The sequence below is a fragment of the Taudactylus pleione genome, unplaced genomic scaffold (assembly GCF_031769625.1).
Source record: "Taudactylus pleione unplaced genomic scaffold, aTauple2 ptg000615l, whole genome shotgun sequence".
Taxonomy (NCBI): Eukaryota; Metazoa; Chordata; class Amphibia; order Anura; family Myobatrachidae; genus Taudactylus; species Taudactylus pleione.
Genome location: NW_028285017.1, coordinates 6447056 through 6465459, shown reverse-complemented (window position 1 = coordinate 6465459; position 18404 = coordinate 6447056). Strand labels below are relative to the sequence as shown.

The 18404-nt window shown below is 48.5% G+C and overlaps 1 protein-coding gene across 2 annotated transcripts in view; it reads left to right on the top strand.

The window, feature by feature from the left end:
• The window catches only part of AP4B1 (adaptor related protein complex 4 subunit beta 1), a 53453-nt gene that overhangs the window by 26300 nt on the left and 8749 nt on the right, over window positions 1–18404 (top strand). For both annotated transcript variants that reach the window (XM_088454440.1, XM_088454441.1), the window contains exons 5-8: window positions 10901–11048; window positions 12138–12634; window positions 16044–16127; window positions 18086–18189. In XM_088454440.1, coding sequence (XP_088310566.1) covers window positions 10901–11048; window positions 12138–12634; window positions 16044–16127; window positions 18086–18189 — 833 coding nt within the window. The remainder of the gene's footprint in view (window positions 1–10900; window positions 11049–12137; window positions 12635–16043; window positions 16128–18085; window positions 18190–18404) is intronic.

Sequence of the window (18404 nt, the reverse complement as noted above, 5' to 3'; positions counted from 1 at the left end):
TGAGGTGTGGTCAGAAAGGGAATATCCTATTGATCAACTGGAACTACTGTTCACTTTAAACTTGGGCTATTGTTCTAAGCTTTCCTGTGTGAGGCTAGCTATCTGTGAACTGTGGCTATATGTAAACAACTGCTAATTAGCTTGTATTGTGAGCTGGTTTCTGTGTTACCTCTAAGCTCTGGGAAAATTATCACATTTCATTTATATATTTTGGTTTTAGCTGTATAAGGAATTAATATTCTATATTTAGTGATTATTATACTATATGTTGATTTTTATGTACACATTGTAACATCCGGAAATGCTGTAATAGCTGCTGAAAGGGAAAGCAGGTAATGCTGAGATGATGGCTAAACAGGGTAATCCGGAAATGCTGTAATAGTTGCTGAAAGGGAAAGCAGGTAATGCTGAGATGATGGCTAAACAGGGTAATCCAGAAATGCTGTAATAGTTGCTGAAAGGGAAAGAAGGTAATGCTGAGATGATGGCTAAACAGAGTAATCTGGAAATGCTGTAATAGTTGCTGAAAGGGAAAGCAGGTAATGCTGAGTTGATGACTAAACAGAGTAATCCGGAAATGCTGTAATAGTTGCTGAAAGGGAAAGCAGGTAATGCTGAGATGATGGCTAAACAGGGTAATCCAGAAATGCTGTAATAGTTGCAGGTATTGCTGAGATGATGGCTAAACTAGGTAATCTGGAAATGCTGTAATAGTTGCTGAAAACTCAGGTGCAGGCTGGAGTAGGTAATTGGGAACTACAGGTTCAGGAAGGAATGGGTAGGTTTGGGAACTTCAGGTTCAGGGAGGAGTGGGTAGGTAGAAGGAGCAGGACTTGATCCACAGCAGGGACCAAGGCAGCGTAGAGTGGTGCAGGTTTGCAGGGAGCCAGGGACCGGCAAGGAGCCGAGGCAACACCGGAGCTAAGGTCTGGTTCAGGAGCGCAGAGAACATGCGCCAGCTCCCTTGCCAGAAGGACCGCACCACAGCGCCCTCACCGGTAAGGACCGCAAACCTCCACGCCGCAAAACCCTGGTCATGACAATTTGCACATATGAATTAGAATGCCCACAGATTTTTTTTCTCAATACAATCACAAGTACCAATTGCCATAATTAAGATGTAAAAGTCAACTGCTTCCACATCATACAACCTGTTGGTGAATTGTTAAATGTGGAATGCCTTCTCATACTGTATGTGCTTCCTTCTTTGAATATTGCTTTACAATCTCATCCCACAAAATGAAATCTCATTTATTCAGCTTTGCGTCTTATTGCAGATATCCCGCATTCCATTACTGACAAATTCTTTCCAGATCTGCCCATTTTCCTGAACACACATTTACATATCCTGGCCATCCTAATCTTTATATGATATGATTAAGTAAAAAAAGCTGCATTACATTATACAATGCAGGAAGTTAGCTGTTTGTCATACCGCAGCATTTTGTGCACCATTAATGACCTCTTGTATCCCTTTAATAAACTTTTCGATTTCGAAAGCTTTATCCACTTGCCTGGCATGGTCGCATCAGATGCAGAGGATGGGCTTTCCCTGACATGGTCGCATCTGATGTGGAGGATGGGCTTACCCTGACATGGTCGCATCAGATGCAGAGGATGGGCTTTCCCTGACATGGTCGCATCTGATGCGACCAGTCAGAAACCCCCAGTGGGCAGCTGCTGGGAGATTATCTTCCAGCAGCAGCCAATCTCAGAGGGACCTCCCGGCCTCCCTGCACCCTTGCACCCTCCCACAGTGTCTGCCGTGCAACCGATCACTGCTGATCAGGCAGCCCGGTAGAAACACTCTCACTCCGGAGCTCTCTACAAAAGGGGTGGCTGTCGATGTTGATCAACAGCTCGCCCCGTTTTGTAGGCGGGACAGGGGGGTGGTTTCCAAAACTGAGGCGTTCCTTAAGGAACGCCTACCGTTTTGTGGGCGGCCGCACTGACATCATCAGTGATGTCAGTGGGGAGTTTCCTGCTCGATCAGAGCAGGAAGCTCCCTGGGGCTTGCGGTTGCCGAGACCCAACCTTAGGGTCTCGTCGCAAGCCCCGATGGTCGCGTTGGTGTTCACCATCGCGACTATCACCCTGGTCGGTCGCTAAGCTGTGGGTGGTAACCCAAAGCTTAGCTAGCGACCAGGAGACCGCACATTCAGAGAGAGCGATCGCTTCTTGCAACCGCCTCTGAATGAGGGCCTATATCCAACAATTTAAAAAAATGCAACAAAGGTGTAGCTTGCGTAAAGGCAACATATAATTAAAACAAGACTCGCTGTAACCCAGCAGATAATCGCAATAGATAGAATTTATTTGCACTAAATCAGTGCATACTGTCTAGACCAGAAATCTGTTCCTCTTGTTTCTAAAGTCACTACTTTACTGTCCCAGAATGGCTGAGAGGTTCCCGTAAATCGGGTGGTGCTCCCGGCTGCCTGGAAGAGTGGGCAAGTCTCCCGGAGCCGGCCGTAACCGCTCACCTCCCGAATGGAGTAGGCGGTACAGGCAGCTGATGACACGAATTGGCATTGTCAAGTGATGGCTGGGCCAAAATTACATGAGTGTGCCACCATACCCCCAGCACTGCCCACTTCTGCAGCTCCATGCCCCCTGCAGTGCTGACCTGTCTATCTTCGCCCCCGGAAGGAGCTGCCCATAGGTCGGCTAACAAGCACTACATTTGTGAACTGAAATGAGGTCACACACAAACTTACTGGTCCTGAACAAGTATAGTAAAGAACACGTCACGGTGTACCTGGACAAGCCATGTTGCAATACAAGAGGTGCAAATACATTATTTCTACTTCAGGGTCCATAGGGTATCCACAGGATACCTTGGGGTATAGGTGTGACGTCAGTCGCTGGGCACCATAGAGTTAAGCTTTTCAGCCTCCCAGGATGCACTAAGGTCCCCCTCCTATACCCCGCCCCCGAGCCAAGGCACCTCAGTTTAGTTTGGTGCCCGGCCGGAGTCGGGTGCACCTGTCGGAGTGGGGGCTAGAAGAGCCCCTGAAGCTTTCTTCAATGCAGCTGTGGCTGCACATCTGGATGTACAGCATGGACAGTCAGTCCTGACGTCCATGCTGTCTTCCCTACACCCCCGCCGGTACCAGAACGCCGGTACCGATCCGGGGATGCTGGTGAGCATCTGGGGTCACAGCTAGCGGTGACCCCAGATGTTCCGGACCATGGCCGGATCCAAGGGGGACAAAGGTAAGCAGCGGGGTCCCGCAGTGGGTCCCCGCTGGTCACATGGTCCTAAGTCCCCAGGCAGGGGGCTCCCTGGGGACTGGCTGCAGCGTGGAGCCAGGCGACCAACCTGCGCTTTCCACTACCCCCTGGGACAGCGGACCGCAGCAGAGCGGTAGCGCTGCGGCGTCCCAGGGGTTAAATGCATGCCAGGGGAGCGCGCCTTCCCTGTCTCACAGCCGGCGCCTCCCCCGCTGCACACAGCCCTCTCTGCACGCTGCCGACTGGTCCTGTGGCAGCGCTCCTCCCCAGGCCAGCCTCCTCTCTGCTCCTCGGCGGCCATCTTCTCCAGAACGCATGGTGAACGCTGCTGGAAGCCTGGAAGGAAGCATCGTGGTCTGGGTCCCCCCGCATACCTCTCCTCCGCTGTGGTCAGGTCTGTGTATGCAGCGCTGTGTCCTACCAGGCCCTGTGTCTGCGTAGTTGAGTGATCAGCGCTGTTAGTGCAGGAATTGATTTTCTTTGCATTGTATGTGACTGTGCTAGCGCTGCTGCCTGTAACTTTTCTCTAAACTGTCAGCTTTATTACTGTCCCTGTTCTTTCTGCTAAGCCCTTGCGATGCGGTGCTGCAGGGTGGTCTCTCGCCTATTTAAGATATAATTGGTGAGAGAGGTCACATACGTGGTGCCATCATGTCCGAAAGTGATTTTCCCCTCCGGCTACAGTGTACTACATGTAAAGTACCGTTAGCGGAGGGGGAGGGTAGCGCGGAGGTCCTTTGCCGGCAGTGTTTGTCCATGGCGCGGCCTCTTGCGGTTACAGCACCGGTACAGGAGCCGCCCTGGGCTTGTTTCGCTCAGGCGCTTACAGTCTTAGTGGGCCAGTTAGCTCTGCAGCCCGCGTTTACACCGATGGGTTTATCCCAGCAGTCAGTGGTGTCGTCACCCATGCAGGGTTTCCCACGACAATTGGTGGTACCCCACAGTCTCCCTATTTCCCCGCTCCCGGTTTCTCAGGAGCCAGCGTGGGTTAACTCCCTGACGAGTTCTGTACAGCACTTGTCGGATGTGTTGCAAGGGGAGTCTGTGATGCGGCCGCATAAACGGCCGGTGGCGTCTCTGTCGGCTCCTTATGAGGATGACGAGGGGATGTCTGATGATGGGGAGATTCTGGATCCTTACGATCAGGAACCTCTCCATACTAAGGACGCTGATGCTAAGTCCAAAGTATATATTCCTGGACTTATTCGGGCGGTCCGCACAGCCTTGGTGATTGAGGACAAAGTTCCCCCAGCGGCTAAATCTAAGTATGCCTTTTTCAAAGATGTGAAGGGCGATGCCACAGTCTTTCCTCTTTCGGGTCAGTTGGTGGACCATTTAGAGGAGGCGTGGAAACAGCCTGGCAAAAGATACCAGCCGCAGAGACGCCTGGCGGTGGCTTATCCGTTCGCGGATAATTATTTTGCAAAGTGGGAATCCCCTCCACAGGTGGATTCTCACGTGACCCGTCTTGTCCGTAGTGCCACATTGCCGATGCCATCTATGTCCTCCCTTAAGGATGCTACGGACCGCAAGGTGGAGATCTGCCTGAAGTCCGCTTATTCCCTTGCGGGGGGGGGGCAGCACGGCCGGCTATGGCCATTTGCTGGGTTGCCAGAGCGATGGAGCGCTGGGCGGATTCATTAGAGGCTTCTTTTGATTCCGACTGTCCGGCCGAACAGGCGGAGTTAATTGGTAATCTCCGTGATTCGGCCACTTATATCAACGAGGCGGCCCTAGACATTAGTACTCTGGTGTCTAGAATTTCTTCAGCAGCGGTGGCTGCTTGTCGCACCTTGTGGCTGCGATCCTGGAAGGCGGACGCAGATTCCAAAAAGGGTCTGGAGGCGTTGCCGTTTACCGGAGAAGTTCTCTTCGGTCCGGATCTGGATAAGATTGTGGCCACGCTGGCGGCAGCCAAATCGGCTTGTCTCCCGTCGGCCGCTGCTCCTTCTGGTTCTGGACCATCGTCCTTTCGGTCATCTAGGGCCCAGGGCAGGCCCAAACCACAGTCGTTTCCTCGACAGGCTGGCCCTAAGAAATCGGCCAAGCCCCGGAAGCAGGCATGGAGTACCAGACGTCCGGCCCCCAAGCCAGATGACAAGCCTGCGGCCTGACGGTCCGGGCCTCCCTTTGGGGGATCCCAGGGTGTGAGGCCGCCTGCTGCAGTTCGCCCAGTGTTGGTCGGCCACTACGACAGACACTTGGGTTCTGGAGGTGGTTTCCCACGGATACGCCCTCTCCTTCCGGCTCGATTCTTCACCACGGGTCTACCATCAGACCGGAACAAGGCTACGGAGCTGCGGAAGGTATTGCACACTATGCTCCAGGCTGGAGTTATAGTGCCTGTTCCATTCTCTCAGAGGGGCCAGGGTTTCTATTCAAATCTTTTTTTGGTACAGAAACCCAATGGGTCGTATCGTCCGATTCTCAACCTCAAAGCACTCAACAAGTCTTTGCGGGTTCCGAAGTTTCGGATGGAGACCCTACGGTCCATCATTCTGGCGCTGGAACCTGGGGACTACATGGTGTCATTGGACATGCAGGACGCTTACCTGCATGTCCCTATTCTTTTGCGTCATCAACAGTTCCTCAGGTTTGCAATCTGCAGCGACCACTTCCAGTTTCGGGCGTTACCTTTTGGCCTGGCGACAGCACCACGTGTTTTCACCAAGGTGATGGCGGTCATGGCGGCTTCTCTGCGGCTGCAGGGAGTCCGCATGTTGCCGTACTTGGACGACCTGTTATTGGTGGCAGGATCTCCAGAGCTCCTGTTATGCCACTTGGACCTGACCATTGCACTGCTGCAACGGCACGGCTGGCTAATCAACTGGCAGAAGTCCACTCTAATCCCGTCTCGGAGGATTCTGCATCTTGGAGCCTTATTGGACTCGGGACAGCAAAGGATCTTCGTGACGGAGGACAAGATCTCTGCTTTACAGTCAAGGGTGCGCAGTTGTCTGCACAGCCGCCGGGTGTCCCTACACTCGGCGATGAGGTTACTGGGCTCCATGGTGTCGGTGTTCGACATGGTGGAATACGCCCAGTTTCACTCCAGACCTCTGCAGTACCTGATCCTGTCCAAGTGGAACGGGCTGCCTCAGTCTCTGAAGTCCCAGACGATTGTGATCACCCCGTAGGTTCGCCTGTCCCTTGCGTGGTGGTTACAGACGACCCACCTCAACAAGGGACGTCCGTTCTGCGTTCCAAATTGGGTCCTGTTGACAACGGACGCCAGTCTTCGGGACTGGGGAGCAGTTTCGGGTCCACACTTGTTCCAGGGCAGGTGGACGCCGACAGAAGCGGAGCTTCCAATAAATATCTTGGAACTCCGAGCGGTCTTCAATGCTCTCCAGCAGGCACATCGGTTTCTCCAGGGTCACCCGGTGCAGGTCCAGTCGGACAACGCTACCACCGTGGCCTACATAAACATGCAAGGAGGAACCCGCAGTCGCGCGGCTCTCGTAGAGGTCTCTCGGATCCTGGTTTGGGCGGAGCGCAATCTTCCGGCCATATCAGCGGTCTTCATCCCGGGAGTGCTAAATTGGGAGGCGGACTTTCTAAGTCGCCAGGATGTTCATCCGGGGGAATGGTCCCTGCACCCGGACGTTTTTCAACTGCTGGTGGACAGGTGGGGTCTTCCAGAGATCGACCTCATGGCGTCCCGGCACAACAACAAGTTGCCAGTGTATGGGTCTCGCACAAGAGACGAAGGGGCGTCTCTGGTGGATGCTCTGTCCGTCCGGTGGACGTTCCTGTTCGCATACCTGTTCCCTCCGGTCTCCCTTCTTCCACGGGTAATCCGGAAATTCAAACAGGAAGGAGGGACGCTCCTGTTGATAGCTCCCGCGTGGCCCAGACGGCACTGGTTCTCAGACCTTCAGGTTCTGTCCGTGGACAGTCCTCTGTGGTTGCTGCTACGACCGGACCTTCTGTCTCAGGGTCCTTGTCTTCACCCGGACCTGACTCGGCTGTCTTTGACGGCGTGGCTGTTGAGACGGCCATGCTGAGGTCCCGGGGGTTTTCCAGCTCTGTGGTGCGTACCATGTTGCGAGCTCGGAAACCATCTTCCGCGAGAATATACCATCGCGTGTGGCATACGTTCTTCCAGTGGTGTCGACCGAGAGGTTATGCACCGCGGGAGTTTCGTCTGTCTCGGGTACTCGCCTTCCTACAAGCGGGACTAGACCATGGGCTTCGCCTTGCTTCTTTGAAGGTGCAGGTTTCGGCCCTGTCTGTCTGGTTTCACCATAGGATTGCTTCAATCCCTGATGTGCGCACCTTTATGCAAGGTGTTCTGCGAATTCAGCCGCCATTTGTTCCACCTGTGGCACCTTGGGACTTGGCTGTGGTCCTGAGGGCTCTCCAGGGACCGCCGTTTGAACCACTGGGCTCAGTGGATCTTAAATGGCTAACAGCGAAGACAGTTTTCCTTCTGGCCATAGCTTCGGCCAGACGTGTTTCTGATATAGGGGCTCTCTCTTGTAGACCCCCTTTCTTGATTTTTCATGGGAACAGGGCAGTGCTACGCATTCGTCCTGAATTTCTTCCCAAGGTTGTTTCCCAGTTTCATGTTAACGAGGAAATAGTTGTTCCGGCCTTTAACTCACCGGGCCTTTCAGTGGGTGAGGCCACTTTGGATGTTGTGCGGGCCTTAAGGACTTATGTTGACCGCACTTCTTCGTTTAGGAAGTCGGACGCCTTGTTTGTCCTCTATGGCTTCCGTAAAAAGGGTTGGCCTGCTTCAAAGCAAAATTTGGCAGCCTGGATCCGTATGGCTATTTCTGAAGCTTATCTTCATGAAGGTCTGCCGATTCCTCCTTCTGTGAAGGCTCATTCCACTAGGTCTGTGGGTCCTTCGTGGGCAGCTCGACGTGGTGCCTCTGCAGTTCAGATCTGCAAGGCTGCTACATGGTCCTCTGTCCATACCTTCGTGAGGTATTACAGGTTTGACACCTTCGCCTCTCAGGATGCTTCCTTCGGGTGGCGGATTCTCCTTTCAGCACAGGAGCGTCCCCACCCTTAAAGGATACTGCTTTGGGACATCCCCAAGGTATCCTGTGAATACCCTATGGACCCTGAAGTAGAAAATATGAGATATGGTAAGAACTTACCCTTGTTATCTCTATTTCTACGAAGTCCATAGTGTTCCACAGGACTCCCGCCCTGTCGCACCTGTGCTGCAGATGGGCTTTGCTCTGGTCACCGGTTTTTCTGTCTCCCTCTGGTGAGAATGTGATTCTTGTGTGTGTCCAGATCTTTCTTCTCTCTCTTCCTTCTCCTCCTCCGGCCTATGGCTTGGTACCTGACTGAGATGCCTTGGCTCGGGGGCGGGGTATAGGAGGGGGACCCTAGTGCATCCTGGGAGGCTGAAACATAACTCTATGGTGCCCGATGCCTGACGTCATCACCTATACCCCAAGGTATCCTGTGGAACCCTATGGACTTCGTAGAAATAGAGATAACAAGGGTAAGTTCTTACCATATCTCATATTTTTTGTATGTAAGCTACTCCCCTCCATCCCTTCCTTAATTTGAATTTAAAAAGCCCCAAGGATTATGTTGAAGAAAAAAATGAGGACAGGATTGCATCCTTTTCACATGCACAACCAAATAAGGGAGTTACCGTAGTGTCCCTCCAAATGGATATAAGGAAAAAGATTTAATGGTAAGAACCAAAAATTAAAAAACCTTACCTTCCCCTTATGTCTGGCTGCAGTCTGGGTCCTCCGCGGGGGCCTTGGCTAGCGCTGACCCTTGGAATGCCCGCCGAGATCCCCAGATCAGTACTGGCATCGCGGCTCCAGAGGGGTGACGGCGTGGCAGCGCAGACGTCCCACGGACAGTCTGCTGCTGCATGCGCTCTAGTAGAAGTCAAACTAACTAAATAAATCATAAAAATAACAAGATTAAGGGCTGCCTAAGCACCCCCTGCGTAATGGTGAACCGACTCCGGTCGGGCACCAATGAAACTGAGGTGCCTCGGGGGCGGGGTATAGGGAGAGTGGACCAGTGCATCCTGGGAGCTGAATATTTTTAACTGTGTGGTGCCCCCATTCATTTCCTTTACCTGCACGCCAAGGTCTCCCTGTGGACCCTATGGACTTCGAAGAAAGAGAGTTAACAAAGGTAAGCTCTTACCATAACTCTAATTTTTCTCCTTCCTCCATCTGGGTCACACTCTTGGCCATAGGGATGTACAAAAGCTTCCCCTAGAGGAGGGTATGTTCAGCCTTGGTTGAACGCAATCATATCCATCCAATAGAAGCATCCCTGGATGCAAAGACATGAAATCTGTAAAATTTGGTGACTGTAAGAACCAAGGACCATGTAGCTGCTCTACATTACTGCTGCACAGAAGCTCCATACCGTGCCACCTGCGAATTTTCATCCAAGTAAAGTGGAATGAACTAAGATCCTAACTGGGATAGGCCATTTGGCTCCCTCAAATGCCTTCTGCATTATGGCCCTAATGCATCTAGCTATAGTCTGGCTAACCTTTTTTTTAAACCAGGCATGCATTATGTAATTGTTGAGCCAATAATTATGTAAATATCCACAACCAATCAGCGATGATCGGATGGTTGAGCATAAATCTTCCAACATGCCTGACTGATCCTATCATTGGTCTGTGTCTGCACTGCTGCCGCTGACCGCCCAACACTTCTCCTGTTCCTTCACAGGAGAGGAATGGGGAAATATTTCCTCCCCAGGGAAGTTACTCAGATATAGCATAACCATACACTGAAATATCTGCTGGGTTTAGCTTGTCAGATAAAATGTAGTCGGTCTGACAGACATTTTATCTGACAATATATGCCCAGTGTTAGTTGCATCATAAAGAATAGGTTAACTGTCAGTCTACGTATACTGGTCGCCCTCTCTCCAGATAAATTCTTAGGCCCTGATTCAGACCCACTCGCGAGCGGCTGTCCGCTCGCAAGTGGGTCGATGTTCTGCACTGAGCATGCGCACGACGGAGGGAGCTCCGTCGTGCGCATGCGCCAGACGCGACGAGCGAAGGAAAGTCCTTCGCTCGTTGTGTCTGATCAAAGGGGGCGTGCTGTCGATGTTGATTGACAGCACGCCCCCTTTGGTGGGCGTGCCTCCCTGACGGGGGCGTTCCCACGGGAACGCCTCCCGTCAGAAGCCGGCCCACTGACATCACTAGTGATGTCAGTGGGAGTGATTTTGGCTCTGATAGAGCCAAAATCACTCCGGGGCTTGCGGTTGAAAACCTCAACCGCAGGCTCCGGCTCGCAGTTTCGATGGTCGCGATGGTCGCGGCCATCAAACTGCACGCTCGTATAGGCTGTGGGTGGTGACCCACAGCTATACGAGCGTCCAGGAGGACGCTCCATTTTTATGGAGGGCGGCCCTCATTCAGAGCATGCGCTCTGCTCAGAGCGTACGGCTCTCAATGAGGGCCTTAGTACTCTAACCATATATAACAGACAACTGACCCTGATCCGTTCTCTTTCTTGATTCAGCAAAAGTCGGTATTACTATTTCTTGATTCAGATGAAATGATCATAGGGAAAATCATAACATTTGCTGCCTTTGAGTTACAATTGCTCGTATGTTTTGCAAAAATTTGGAGAAAATAAAATATGATATTTAAAATTTCAAAATCTTTAATGTATTCATATGTTAATCTTTTTCTATTCAGATGGAGCCATTGTTAATGAGCTGTATAGCCTACTACGAGACCCCGACCCTATTGTCTTAGTAAACTGTTTACGCGCCTTAGAAGAAATATTGAAAGGAGAAGGTGGAGTTGTGATCAACAAGCCCATCGCTCATCATCTGCTTAACAGGTTCTCTATCCTCACTGTCTCATTCTCAAACCAGCCATGCTAGAAATACAGTGTAATTAAGGTTTAGTAATTGGTCTTTGGCAGTGTTATATCTAAATGGCTATGCACCCTATATTCTTATGACATTGAAGAATTGCATCCAAAGCAGAGTTGCCGACAATCTGGCTGCCTCTTCCGGAAGGAGGCAGCCAGATCGGCACAGCAGGGGGTAGTGACGCGTATTTGGGTGCGGGGCGGGACTTCGCGATCGCGGCCACAGCCCCGCTACACAATGCAGAGATTACCGGCAGATTACCGGCATTGTGCAGCTGGGATCGGGCCACGATGACGTGTTTCAGAGCGATTCGCGTCGTTGGCTCCCCCTGGCCACCTATTTACAAAAGGGAGCGGATGCCAGCGAGAGACGGGAAGCGAAAAAACGGCGGAGGGGTGCGGGCAGGTGGCCTGCCCATTCTTCCAGGGGCCGGGAGCGTCAACCAACTTTCGGGAGGCTCTCCATCTTCCCGGGTGAGTAGGCAAGTATGATCCAGAGTTTCCAGTTAGAAAATATTTTTTTTCATAAATACAACTGTTGTTATACTGTCGTACAATTAATATTACTAAAATGTTTGTGATTAGTTTATATTTGGTGTTAATTGATATTTTGTCAAGAACTCCATTAATGATTGAAAATTTATATTTTTACCCGTCAACCTAGTGTGTGCCCAGCTTAAGGTAAACTCTTATCTGCTTCATGGAAGTTTTCTGTAGGTGCTGAGGGGAAGGGAAGGAGGCACACCCTGGGCCCCACTTCCTAGGGAAAGGGGGCGGAGCACTCATGCAGTGGGACTTACTGAGTTCCCAGGTCCAGTAGGCCAGTCACACACTGATTAACTAGACTGTTGGAGGTTGTGGTATATGTATATGTCTTGTTAATTGCCATTCTGTATACACCAATTCTAATTTAATTGATTATTTTTTTTGTTACATTTTTGATGAGTGATGTTTCAGCTGTTGGATTGTGATTTAAAGAAACACTCCATGGAAAAAAAAAGTTATACACAATTCACTATAGCTTTTCAGTCATTAATTCAACTATATATTGTTTAGGTTGGCTGATTTGGATCAGTGGGGACAAACTGAAGTCCTAACATTTCTTCTGCGATATAAACCACAAAGCGAAGAGGAGATTTTTGACATCCTGAACATACTGGATAACCATCTGAAGAGCACTCACATCAGCGTGGTCATGGGAGCCACCAAACTCTTCTTGGTTCTAGCAAAAGAGTTTTCTCATGTCCAGACAGATGTCCTTGTTCGACTGAAAAGTCCACTGCTTGCAGCTTGTACGTCGGAGAGTAGAGAGATGTGTTTTGCAGCATTGTGTCATGTTCGAGAGATCCTTTGCAGCTTACAAGAGCACTTTAGCAGCTATTACAAAAAGTTTTTCTGTTCGTATAATGATCCTCACTATATTAAGAACCAGAAGATTGACATCCTGTGTGAACTAGTCAATGATGAAAACGTCCATAATGTACTAGAGGAACTCCGAGTGTGCTGCACAGATGTATCAGTACAACCTGCCCACACTGCAATTTTTGCAATTGGTAATTATACTAACAAAACATTTTTTTTAAGAGTTTAACAATTTATTTTGTTTTACTTTTTGGTACATGCTGTTATAAATACAGTGTTAAATGACAATGTCATAAGCAGAATATAGTATTTTTATTATCTCTTATTTAAATTGTAGTAATTAATAAACACTGTAAAAACTGCAGGTGACAAGGCCTAGCTTGCTAAGGCTTATACTGTAAAGGAAACGATAACAGATAAAAGTGCTTGAACTATATATTAATGACACACACACACTTGGATCAATTTTTGTCAGCAATCAATAAGCCTACCAGTGTGTTTTTGGACCTTGATAGGAAACCTGAGGCTTAAATGGAAACACACGAAGAACACTCCACATGGATAGTGCCCTCATTAGAGTCGAACCCATGGACTGGGCTCATGTGAGGCAACCATGCTAACCACTGTGTCATAGTTCTTGTCAATTGCTAAATCATAGAGGTTTATTTACTTAACACTTTTTAGTGTCTTTGACCAATGAATTTAAAACCACAATAGTAATGAATTCTAGATCAGGCTTGGTTTGCATTTATTGCTATTGCTGTTTTTAAAGCCAGGGGTAAATCCCGCTGATAATCAAGGCTTTGAGTTAAGAAAATATTCCTCCTACACATTATACTGGTTACCCAGGTAGTTTTTTTGCATAAACAGAACTAATGTGTTGATTAACAATTGATTAAGGATATAACAAGTTCAGGATGGTGCAGTGGACTTCTAAGTAAATATTAAATTGATTGAGTGCAGGTTAGGATGGGGATAATTACTAATCTAAGAGCTAAAATACTATTTTATTTAGGAAATGTGATGTGTTCCTTAATGTGTTTACATTTAAAGTTTAGTATGTTTCGCCAAAGTGCTGTAGTACATACCAGCTATATCTGTGACTCCTGATATTGTATGGGAACCTTTTCATATACAGTATGTGCATTTTCCAGTATTACAATGAGTTTTTCTTTTTCAGTATCGAATAACCTTAGAATTTTGTGGCACTTTGATTTCTTAGAAGATAATGCAGATGACAGATTAAGGGCCTGATTCAGCAGTGTACGCAGTTGCAATTACGTGCGCACATCGGTCGATTTCTTCACAACTGCGCGTGGGCTGCGATCACACTGCACGCAAAGAGAAATTCATCGCAGAGTAATTGACAGGCTGTGAGCGTTTTGGGGTGGTGATGTTAGAGTGGTCGTAGAAACGCAGGAGTGTCTGTCCATTGGGGAGTGCATAAATTAGCTACTGCGATTGCATACGCAGCTTGAGTACTCAATGTGAGAGAGAAGACTTTTTCTGCGGTTGGTCAGACCTGGTGTAAATTGTGTGTGATGGACCGATGTCTGTTGATAGTAACGATGTATACGCAGGAGTGCAAGGTAATATAGATATGAGAAAGCAGCAGTGGGCATCTTTATGCCGGATGGGCTATGGCAGGCATTAGCATACATTCGTAGCTACGTTCTGTATGAATTCGCAGTTGCGTACGCAATAGCGATCCTTGCTGAATCAGGCCCTAAGTGTGCAAAATTGTTAGTGACTTTGTATTTTTTTTTAAAAAAAACCTGCATTATTAGATGTTTATGGTGACCTAGCAGTTAGAATTACTGCCTCAGCATGTCATGAGCTATACCTCATACTAATACCCCTTTTACACGGGAGCTAAAACCCGGGTTATTGCAGGGTTAACCCGGGCAGCTCCCTGGTGTAAAAGGGAAGAGAGTTGGATCGCTGGGTCGAGTGACCCGGCAATCCAACCCAGGTAAATAACAGGGTTTAACACGGGCGTAGCCCGTGAAACCCTGCTATGAGAACAGCGCACTCCGGGTCACGATGACCTAGAGTGCGCTGCAAGCCGGCCGATTGGTCCAGCTTCATTGGCGTTTGGAGATCACGTCATCTGCAAGCGTCCACTTTCACGCCGGGAAATCCGGGTCTATGCAGACCCGACTCTGGTGTGAGTGGCGCCGACTCGGGATATCCCGAGTCGGCGCTGGCTAAATTCCGGGTCTGATCCGTATAGGAACTCTGTTCCAACTCCGGGTCAGACCCGGAATTTTGGTGGAAAAGGGGTATTAGACATGGATCCAACCCAGGTCAGACACCGTTTACACAGCACCATCGATCTGGGTTATTTTCAGGTCAGCCCCGTTCACACTGAACCTGGGTCTGCCCTGCTAAACTTGTGACGTTGTAAAAAGTGGGAGGTGACTGATCCACAACCACCAATCAGCTCATTTTAGGCATGACCCAGGTTGGATAACCCGGGTTGCACCTTTTACACTGCACCATTACCCAGGTCCATCCTGGGTCCAACCCTGGTAGCTACCTGGGTTGGATTGCCGGGTCACTTATTTTCATGGAACCTTGTACACTGAGCTGCGACCGAGGTAGACCCAGCAAAAACTCAGGTTTTTGCTCTGGTGTAAAATAGGGATGTGCAGGCTCGGATAGGTTCGAGTTTGCACGCTGAGTTCGGATTTTTCCCTCCAAATAAACGGAACTCAGAAAGAGGCTAAACGTCATCTTGCATGGACAAACATCCACGAGAAAAGAGGTTGTGTATTTAATACAGGACATGCTGTGCTGCCCCCTAGCTCTTACCTCATGGCATCTATTCACCGGGGGTGAGCGTTGCACCACTATTTGCCCCCCGGTGGGTGGGGACGGCACCCAGGGTTTGTTTTAGCAGGGTGCCGCCATAAGGGCAAGGCGCATTCTGTCCTTTTGAAATCGGGCAGGGCACTGCGCCCCACTAAACCAGCCTAGCGGGAAAGCTACAATTAATGACCCTCTCTGTGTAGAGTTTGTCTGATCTCTCAAGTTTACATGGTTTCCTCCTGGTGCTCTGGTTTCCTCTCACACTCCAGATTCTGAAAATATTAACAATAATAATACTCTGTCAAACCTGAACTCATGCTAGAGTTTAACGTGATAGTTCAGTGTTTTTTAATTAACAAACTAGTAACTGTCTAGTATGCTTTACAGTTTCATCGTTAAGACGGTACTTAATATTAGCCTCTCTATATGGCGTCACTATGGGCCTGTGTAGACATCTACGGGGTAAATTTACTAATGGTGTCTCAAGTTGAAATCATGGTGATGCTTCTAACAAGGTACCACGGTGGTTAGTATTGCTGCCCTGTAGCACAGGAGCTATGGTTTTGCTATCTGTCTACATGGAATTTGTGGGGAGGCCTTAAGTGTGTGTACCTAAGGTACAGAAGTTCGATTGTAAACTTGAGACAGGGGTCAATGTGAATGAACTCATTGTACAACGATGAAATTTGGCGCTGTAGAAAGAAAGGGTAATAATACTGCTCATGAGGGCTGTTAGTTGTATATACTTGTTTTTGTAATGCATGTATCGTTATACTTTTTGATTTATAGGCCGCATTGCGAGAACATACAGTGACCAGTGTGTGAAAATATTAGCTGGATTGCTTGAGTTTAAACAAGAGCATATTACGTCAGGTACGTCCCTGACTTTGCAAACAGTGTGTTTTAAAATTGGAAAAAATACAATGAAAAAGTGACTTTTTTATACTTGAGTACAAGCTAAGAGATGTGTTTTGTGATTTCTCTTGTAGCGATATTCTCTACCACGCTTCACCTTTAAACATGCCATCCAACATTTCAAATTCCAAAGTGGGTTCTGAACTTCCCATGATCATACTTGTCCTCTGTCCCGGGACGTCCAGGAGACTCCAGAATCTTGGGTGGCTCTCCCGCATGGCCGGAAGAGTGAACAAGTCTCCTGGAGGCCATCCCCGGTTGCCCACTTCTCGAATGAAGTGTGTGGCTGATGATGCAATTTGGGGTGAATCACATCATAATGGCTTAGCCTCCCACTTCACAATGCCTGTCATTGCGGCACTAAATGGGGAGGGGGAGACAGGCCATAATGACAAAAGTGCAGCATCAGTTCCACACTGCCAAGCCCCCGCCCCCCCACCACGCATCACTGACTTGGATGAGCCCTCCTGTAGGGGGCAGCCAGAAAGTCGACAATTTTACCCATCATTTACCTACTAACACCCACAATTAATTTAATCAAGCCCACAGATGCATTTTTTTTAGTTATCCTTTTAATACTTCCATTACTATACAATGATGTTTTTCATCTGTCTCCTTGAATCACTTTTTGCACAGTGTAAATTTCTTTACACTAGATGAATGATGATGTGAATTGGGCACTGGCAATTTTTATACAAGTCAGTGATGACACATCAGGGGGCTGTGAATGGTATAGGACTCAAACCTTTCTTAGGTAGTAACTGGTGTATGTAACTAGATCATTGAAGGAATATAGAAGATGGGTTATACACTGAAGTGCCAAAAGTCATGGGATAGATGCCTAGTATTGTGTAGGATCCCCTCAAGCCCGGCAAAGTGCAGCAACTCAACGTGGCATCGATTCCACGAGTGGATGGAAGACCTCTGGAGAGATGCTGATCCATGCCATTTGGATAGCTACCCACAGCTCCCTGATATTTGTAGGGGCAGGATCTTGGGTGTGCATGGACCTCTCCACCACGTCCCATAAATGCTCGATTAGGTTCATGTCGGGCAAACGTGGTAGGCACACAATTTGTCAGAACTCTCCAGAATGCTCCTTAAACCAATTCTGGACAACTTGTAATCGATGACGCAACTGAAATGAGACTCATCGGGCCAAGTCACATGTTGACAGTCTTGCAGGGTCCATTTAGCGACATCACGAGCCGAGGTGAGGTGCTGTGTCTGGTATGTGTGAATAGGGGTACTCTGGTAGGTCTTCTGCTTCCATATCCCATGGAAGCTAAAGAATGCTGCACTGACCTGCTGGATATGCATCTAGTACCTCCTGCATTGAATGTGGCTGTGATTTGAGCCAGTGTCGCTCGTCTGTGAATATTCTTGCAAGACGCTGCTGATCACGATCTTTAACCACCCGTGGACGGCCAGTGCACTGTCCAAGGCGGGTGGTAATGTCTTCCATGAGGTATTCCCAGTACACATGTCGCACCATAAATCGTGGAATTTTGAATGTCCGCACAACTTTGGAAATGGAATGTCCCATCCATTGGGCACCAACCATCAAGCCCTGTTCAAACTCCGATAATTCATGTCGCCATGTCATGAGCAGAATAGCTGGGGTTCAAACAGACTCACAAGATGTCAGATTACAACTGATGCAGGTCTGGACATTTCCAAGACATCACAGTGAGGTGACGCAACCTACCATTACCTTTACATACTGCTAGCCCATGACTTTTGGCACTTCAGTGTATTAGTTTGGCTATGTGAAGTTATGTAGTATAAACTAGTAACATTTCACTTGCCCTTTAAGCTTTTGCAATAGACAAAAAGTTAACTTCATAATAATATAAATTTGAGCTTTACTTCAAGGAAAAATACTTGGGAATAAGATAAGCTCTTGTGTGTTACAGCTGTCATACAGACTTTCCGGGACCTCGTTTGGCTATGTCCTCAGTGCACAAAGTCAGTGTGCCAGAGCCTTCCTGGTTGTGAAGACAAAGTTCAGGATAATGAGGTAAGGTATAATGTAATTCCACGGTCCAGGACAGAAAAGGCTTTTTGCCTATTTCATATATACAGTATATAAATAAAATCCTGGTTTTACATATTTATAAATAGTTGTAATCATCTCTCGTCTTAAAATAGCCAAACACAATCCAGTGCATACATAAGCAGTGTTTGAATATCAAAACTTTGTGTATGGTTTCTGAACCTGCTGATGATTGCTTA